The sequence below is a fragment of the Larus michahellis genome, chromosome 4 (assembly GCF_964199755.1).
Source record: "Larus michahellis chromosome 4, bLarMic1.1, whole genome shotgun sequence".
In the NCBI taxonomy this organism is placed as follows: Eukaryota; Metazoa; Chordata; class Aves; order Charadriiformes; family Laridae; genus Larus; species Larus michahellis.
Window position 1 is genome coordinate 49,794,953 of NC_133899.1, and position 8,304 is coordinate 49,803,256.

Consider the following 8,304-nt stretch of genomic DNA (forward strand, 5'->3'; position numbering starts at 1 on the left):
ATGATCATGAGCAAGACCACCTTTTCACAATGTATAAACTGGAATCATATTTCCTTAACTGGAACTAAACCCTGCAAGATTTAAATTCTTGCTTTTAAGAAAGCACCTTGAGCTTCTGAGAATATTAAGCACATGACAGAAGTGTTACAGTTACTACTGACAGAGGAAAACAAAACCACAGGAAGAAGGCTTATCAAGCCAAACCTGCTGGCTGAAAGCTGGAGCTGTTAGCAGAGCTAAATCTCAAAGACACTGACTGAGAACAGGGTCTGGATAGATGGCAAAAGAAGCACTGAGTGTCCAATGGGTACAAATCACAGAAAACACCTCTTGCGTTGAGGCTGGCAAGGTACCACAGACAGCTGATCAATGTAGACAAAGGTATTATGTTGGGAAGGTGGTTCTACTGGATGCTACTAGCATTGGACAAGTGCGTTTTCCAACAAGGTGCTACAGTTTGAAGAACATGCAACAATTTATTGTCATTTAGACAATTATCTTATCATCCGATGATCACTCCCCGCCCAGAAAGGGGAATGGGAAAAACAAGGAAACCTGAGGGTTGCAATATGAACAGGTTTAATAGAATAATACTAAATAATTAACAATAATACTAAAGAACCAATATTGATCCCGATATCAATATAAAATATAAAGGATTATACTCAGCCAATTCTATCAGCAGGAAGCTGTGCACTCCCAGCAGTGGACAGCAAATGTTGGACACTGAGTGCTACAGCTTCGGGAGAAAGGGAAGGGCTCAGGGGTCCAGCACCAGGGCAAGAAGTTCTCAAGGAGGCAGCCATCAAGGAAGAGTGAGACTCCTCAGCAAATTTTCTTATTTATACTGAATGTGACACTCATAGTATGAAATAGCCAGCTCAGGTCAAGTGCCTGGGTCTCACTCCTCCTCATCCTTGCACCTGGCTAGCTTGAAAACACCAAGACCTTGAAACCCACATAGCATAGCTGGCTATAAAGTAAATATTTTCACAAATTCAGACACTGGAGTCTTCTAAAAATGCAGTTTTCCCTAGCATTATAAGAGACCTTACTGAAAAGTAAAAATCCTGAAAGAGAAATTAATCCTGTGTTGCTCAAACCAGGACACAAGGCTACGAACAAAGAATACTGCAAGGAGGACACACATGCAGGGGAAAAGCAACACTGGGTTGAGAGGGATGCAAAAGGGCAAGCACTGAGGAACACTGAAAGAAACCGAGAAACCTAGTAATTCAAAGAACTCCACAAGGGGAATTACCATCCAACATCACTACATCCTTGCAGTCCTGCAGTGGGGGTCTCTCAGCATCTGTGCTGCCTTCCTCCCCCTTCCTCTTGTCGGCTTTCTTCACAATCTTCACTGCAGGTGAAGCTCTGGCTGCCAGGAACTGGTTTTGAAAGTGCAGCAGGTCTGCCTCGGACTCCCCAGGCTTTGGTCGTGACAACATCCTGCCTTCTTGCTCTTGGAGCCCAGCCCTGTGTGTTGTTCACATGGAACCTATTGAAGACGTGGAAAACTGGTTACAGAACTGGATTTCCTGGGGAGAGAATGGGGACAGCAAGGGAAAACTATTAATTTTTGTCTCACTCTGCTGTTCCTGTACATACTGCAGCCACCATACTTCAGGATCACCCCAGGACACAACTAGTTGTACCAGAGTCACAGACAAACTGTTTACCTTGTTCTTCATTGCCAAATAACACACTACTAGACAACTCAACACCTGGTGTACCAGCCAGCTGGGAGCAGAATGGCATCCATCCAGCAAAAAGCTAGCCAACAAGTGTATCGCTGCCAGAATGCCAACAACACGGCCTTGGATTTGCAAAGCCAGAGAAGCACCTGGTCCAAGACAACAAGTGCTGACTTACTCTGATGTCAACACCAACCAAGAACATCAGAGGCACAGTTGCATGCAAACCTCCTCCCTTCAGCTATGGTCTTCTCAGGATCCTAGCATTAGCATCTCCGTCAGGATGCAAGAGCCTGTCCACTCAGTCTCACTGACTCCGCTCTCCTTCTCACTCAAATCTCCCAAGTGAAAAAAGTTTTTCTTCCTTATCTAGTTCTCCTGCTTTTGTTCTCTCTCATTCTTTCACTGCCCTCTTATTGGCAGAAACCATGCTATTTCCAAACATTTTCATTCACTGCCCAGGCCAGTTTGGGGTTGAAAGCCAAGGGTGGTATTTATAAAGACTTTTACCCCTGTGCATACGAGAAGTTACTATGAAGGCAACTATTCCATTTCTCATCTACTGGGCATGAAAATACTCATGCATATTACTCCTCACCTCTTATTCCCAGAGCCTGGGACTGTCAATCCATTTCTCGCAGGCAGCAAGTAAAGTGTTTGCAAATACATTTCACATTAATTGAATCACTGATCAGCACTAATGCTACAGACTTGACACCCTCCCACACTTGGTATGTTGAAATATTTTGTACATATTTGATCTCTTCCACTTTTAAAAGCCCATCAGAACTTGATGATTTGTTGGGAGGCTGGAAAGGGAAGTGGCTATGGGTTTTTAAAAATACAATTATCTGCCATATGGATAGCTGTACGCAGGAGAAAATGCAAGGCTTGGAAGTGAATCTCTGTCTTAATCTCAGACCAAAACAAAGTTCTGTCATTGTGTAGGAATAGCCACTGCCCTGAAGTGAATGTTTTTTCTTATGCTATTATCATACTTTATTGTAAAATTTGTGGGGAGATACCTTGTGGGAAGGATGCGAACAGACAGAAGAATTGCCTCATGCAGCATTTATGACCTACATTTGGAATATTTATACCCTTTTCAGGGATCTCGTTCTTGATGAAGGCTGGTTAGATGCGATGCTGCTGGTTCGATGAGCACAAAGAGGTCCAAGGGAGTTTTATATTTGGTGATTGGCATTTTTTTTGGTGTTTTTTATTTTTTTTAAATCAAGGCCTTAGTATAAAACCACCAACCACGTAAGACCCACTGAAATTCTTTTTCCTGCCCCTCATTTTGTGCAAAAGCTGGACTAAAACCATTCAGACTTAAGAATTTTGTGCACCAAACCAAAGTGGATTTTCAGAGGTTTCAAGATTTCTGGGGACTCCATTCACTTCAGCACTTCAAGACTAAGGAACCAGACCTCTTCATCTGATGCCAGCATCATGAGTTAGTTGCTCAATTTCAGACATCTCAAAACACTGACCTTAATGAAAGCTATCAGCTCAAGAGTCCCAGAACAACAAATTCCATTTACATCAAGTCCACATATGGCACAAGGAGCAGCAAGGGGAACTTCCCTGTACGCTCTGAACAATAAAACCCTCCCCCGGCACACAGTGAAAATGCCAGACTTCTCTGCCAACACTCTCAAGGACATCTGTGGAACACAGCCACCAGCAAAGGCTACTTCAGGGCAGGAAGGGAAGGGAGCACACTGCTATGGTGCCTTGCTACAGTCGGAGAAGGGCTTAACACAAAAACACCTGGGATGTCATTGTGGTTCTGACTGATGTTGAGAATGCTTCTGCATTCCATTCAGCCCAGTTCCCTTGCAACTGCACAGCAAAAATCGCAACTTCTGCAGACAGCACCTTTTTTGTGCATTCCTAGCAGAAGCATGCACCTATTTGCTCTTTATTTATAGAGCTTTCTGCCACAACAGGGGCTCCAATAGTCACACTTCAGTTGATAGGTCCCTCTTTGATATGCATAAGTAACACCACACACATCAGAAGCCAGGTGTTTCATGCCCTATCATCACAGGCTTCAAAGCCCAAATGAGGATGATGCTAGGATTAACAGACACAAAACACCCAGTTATAAGCAAAGTGTGCTGCTTATCTCTCTGCAACAAGCCTCATCCACACAGGCATGTACATACACTCGTCCGAGTCTCTGCATATTAAAAACATTCAACAAAAATAAAGCAGGCCTTGAAACTGTCTTCATTTGTCTGGGGAACTGTCAGGCACAAGAAGCCAACTATGCAGTCATTTCCTAAAGAGGTTAGATGTTGTTCCAGGAACCGTTTCCTCAAAGTCACTCCTTCTTCCACATGGATATAGAGGCCACCCAAATATAGAGAGCTACACGATGGTAATACAGAGGTGGGCATTAGTCTGGTGCAAAAATAGATAAGAGCTTTAAATGTGTGCATTCCACGTTCTAACTGAGTCTAGAAACTTAATACAGTCAAGGCCTTTGACTTGGTCCTTCTGCGCTCCAATAAGCTAGAAATTGCTTATATACGTATAGCACGTGCAGACAGACAGAATGCAGTGAAAATAGTTTGTTTTCTAATCGTACCTTTTTCCGTTCCCTCTGGAAGCCATCTATGCCCATTAGCAATGCTTACCTGGCCATCACAAGGAATAATTCTTATCCATCAGTGCTCAGAGAAAACAGGCAAGAAAAATAACACGCTACTGATGATCAGCATCATATAGTCTGGTTATCCCCCATCTTGCAACTGGCTACTTAAAAGCTAATCGCAAACTGCCTAGAGGGACCACCATATGCAACCTGCCAAGAATATTGTCCTATGAATGCATGTAAGGGATCAGAAACGCTGTCAAAGGACCATGAGCACCTACACACACCAGAACATAGCGATTATGTGAATACACTATGATCTGCTGTTGTATCCTCTGTCTGCACGAAGAGTCTCAATAGTTTTCTGTCATGCTTTGGACTTTCTATGGATACTGTTAGAAAAGCCTGTCAGTGATGCAGGAAGTATTACAAATGTAGCTGGGACCAGTGGTCTAATACAGACTAAAAGAAGACACAAAAAGCACAGAAGGCAGTAAAGCCACAGACTGCTTCAAGTACCAAGATACACTTTTGGATTAACCAACTTCATCTCAAGTGTAAGCCTAAGAAGGAAGGCCAATTAGGACAGTAAGGGACCCTAATCACCAATTAATGCAGCACCAATGTTTCACAGAGGATGGCATTTACTTTACAGAAAAGCTGAGGTTTATAATACTCTTCCAACGGTTTCCAGAAGCAGCATTTAAGCTTCTGAGGCGTATATTACCAACCTCTGATGCCACTCTCAGCAGACATAAAACAACATAAGAATCTGGCACAGCATCTGTTTGAGCAAAGTACCACGCCACTGCTGTCCAAGGTTTTTACAGGTGCCACCAGGCTATATAAAACTGTACTTACTTGATACAATCCAACACCACTATGATTTTTATTTTATTCTAGCTCTTGTGCATTTACAATCCATTTTTCGTCTGCAGCAGCAGAAGCCTACAGCCCATGGGAGACACTTACATCACCACAGCAGCCATGAACTAGACACAGTTAAAAGCAAAAAGGTAGCAAGTACGTGTAAAAGCAAAGAGTCATCTCTGACTCATACTGATTTCTAAACCCTGTCAATTTTTTTTCCCCCACCCTCAAGTCTACAATTTTGCATTATTTTGCTGAAGTTATCAGTTAGGGGTAAAAGAAGAATACCAGGACCTGCTATCAAATCAGTGCCTCAAATTAGCATATTTCTTCAGACCTTGTTGGTTAAGATAGGGAATTAAAAGGAGAAGCGTAGCCACATCTCAGCCTCTCCAAGGCAGCTCAGCAGTCAATGGAAAAGTACAATTTCTCTGGTCTAGATGTGCAGTCAATAAAAGCCTCACTTGAGGCTCTTGGCTACTTTGCAAAACGGTGATGTGCATGCTCTCCTCTGTCACAAAAATGCCTTCTGCAGACAATACTGCAATGACTCACAGTCTAAAACATCTAGGTTTGACAAGACAGGTGGCAACTTTAATCTGCTATAGAGAAGGCAGATACTTGTAAAGACCCTCCTCCCAGAAGGAAAATCACAGTCAAAGGTTGCAAGAATGACTCTTCAAAGAGACTCCACAGCTCACGCTGGTCACATAAGACTCTGCGACTGTTTCTTTGCCTGTCAGGCACATACCACGTACACACATACAGCGCCTTGTCTCAGGAAGCACTGCTTTCCCCAGCTTGCCTGAAGAGTCTCTGCAACAAAGAAGCACCAGCACAGCACAAGATAAAATTAAAAGCAACGAGCTGCCATTAACAAACTAAAGAGCTGATGTGTCCCGACGCTCCCACCGCGCTCACAGCCCTCATGGGCTTTCCCTAAACAAGTCTGAATCGAAGCCTTAAAGACGCACACGTAGACTAAGCCCAGGGGCCCAGCGAGGCCTCTCCCTGACGGGGAACTGCTCGGGGGAGGGACTCGGCGAAACAGGGCCCCGCAGCAGAGCAGGCCTGGGGGGCACGGCCGCTGCCCCGGGGGCCGCACGGCGCCTGTAGCCGCGCTCCTCCTCACATAGTAAAGGCGAAGCTCTGTGGCCCCGCTGGCTGTCCCGAGCGAGACCTAGCCTATCTCCGCCGTCCCAGGGGACCTCGCACCCCCAAGACCTGGGCGGGGGGGGTGGGGGGCGGGAAGGCCCCACCGCCCCCTCAGCTCGGGCGGCGCCTCACCTGCGCTCGGGCCGCGCCGCTCTCCGCCAACACTTCCGCCCTGCCCCGCGGCAGCTACTTCCGCCCGGAGAGACGTCACTTCCTCTTGCTCCTGAATCCGCTGGCAGGGGCGGAGCGGCGCCATTTTCCCCTCCCTCAGGGCTTTCGGTCGCGGTGTGCATGAGGTTTCTCCGCGGGGTGTGTGCGCGGAGTGGCCCAGCGGGTACAGTCTCGACATGACCCTGAGGCAGGTCCCGTGCCGGCTCCCCCGCTGACCGCGGACAAGGTGTGGGGAGGCCGCCCGCTGCTACTGGCGGCTGGGTGCCTGTGGGAGAAGGTTCTGCCTCTGAGCGGCCTCCCCAGGTTCGCTCATGGTGTGTGTGCGTTCTCCCAGGCCTTTTCGTTGGGTCTAAATACAGGGCACCATCATCCCATAGCGTATGTCTACAAACATAGGAATACACCTATGTAAATGTATGATCTGTGCCTTTTCACTATGAGAGGGTGTTGATGTGCCTGAGACTGGAGGTATTTCGTGAGAGCAGATACATAAAGCTATATAAATACAGCTGTAATTTGTTATTTGTGTCTGATTGTTCACTTATTATATATGCCAAGCTTTATTAAAAGCTACTGGAAAGCTGTCATAACCTGCAGAAACATTGATTTTAATATTGGTCATTAGTTCTAAGTGCTTGGCTTTTGACTTTTTTACCTGGAAGATTAATTCTGTGGGCGTGAGTATAGCCGTAGATCAGAGGGCTTGAGCTGGACCCCAGGGGCCAGTGGGAGGGACTCATAGTTTTATCCCTTCAGAAAACTGTGATTCTACAGCAAAATTACAACCAGACACAAGTTTCATTCATTGTGAGCATTGAAAGCACTTAAATGTATATAAATTAAGGTAAACCTTTACCTTAGCAGCAGCCAGACAGTCTTAAGCACAATATCAGGGAACCAGCATTGTGCTGAACTTGTCCAAAATAGAAATTCTCAGTGAAAATGCTGGGCAGAAAACATCTCCCTCAGCTGTGCATCTCCGAATGAGCACCACTTTTCTTGAGATGGTGAAGTTGATGACTACACTATTTTAGGTTGTTGAGCACTTTTTGACGTAGGAACCACCAAAATTACTTGATGAGATCACTAGACCAACTGATAAAGCAGCCAAGAATGACCCTGGTTCCACCCTTGTGAGTGGACGTTTTTCTACCACCTGATTCTGGCACAGGTGTTTGAGCAGTTGCTACTATTACATCTGGTGGTTATAGGTGCCCCTAGCAGGAGGAATAAATAGAGCTGCTCTTAATTACATTTGGAGATTCTCAGAAGGGAGCCTTGAGAGTGCTTGGAGTGCTTCTCTGACACTGCCCTGCCAGGCTGCAGTTCATCAGCTGGTGGAGCTCTGCTTTGCACTCCCTAAAGGAACTGGAATCAAATTAAAGTCAAACCTAGTTCAGGAATAGCAGTGACTGCTGAGAAATACAATGTCCCAATTCTCCATTTCACTGAAATCAACTGTTACTCTACCACCACTATCTGCCACTTAATTTTGTCATTCCCAGTTTCTGCTGGTATGGGATGCAAGAAACACTTTGAAATAATTGTTCAAGTTTCTTGCAGTTAAACCTGAACAGCTGCAGTTTCTACTTCTTTCTCTGTGGAACTGCCTGACGTTGCTGGTGGCTCCAGAACTCTGTTGATTGTATAGGACTGCTCCAAAATCTACTGAAATCAATGCATTATGCCTCTGCTTGAGGCAAAAGGTGAAACTAGGATTTTAGTTTATCGCACCGTTCCTCTTCAGACCGGACAAGAGAACACCATTAATTTTACAGAAGGGTTCGGCAGATGCACTGGTGCAAGTAG

The 8,304-nt window shown here is 45.4% G+C and overlaps 1 protein-coding gene across 7 annotated transcripts in view; it reads right to left on the bottom strand.

Annotated features, from left to right (window-relative positions):
- Positions 1 to 6,522, bottom strand: part of RPAP1 (RNA polymerase II associated protein 1) — a 43,957-nt gene extending 37,435 nt beyond the window's left edge. For 3 of the 7 annotated variants that reach the window (XR_012586690.1, XM_074584607.1, XM_074584601.1), the window contains exons 1-2: positions 6,457 to 6,518; positions 1,262 to 1,541 (exon numbers count right to left, since the gene is read on the bottom strand). Coding sequence is in view for 6 of the 7 variants with exons in the window: in XM_074584607.1 (XP_074440708.1) it covers positions 1,262 to 1,451 (190 nt within the window). In the remaining variant the exon portion in view is untranslated. Of the gene's footprint in view, positions 1 to 1,261; positions 1,542 to 2,722; positions 5,339 to 5,920; positions 5,986 to 6,301; positions 6,387 to 6,456 lie in introns of those variants that run through there. The other 4 variants (XM_074584605.1, XM_074584603.1, XM_074584606.1 and 1 more) reach the window with 4 other exon arrangements.
- Positions 6,523 to 8,304: the final 1,782 nt, after the last annotated feature.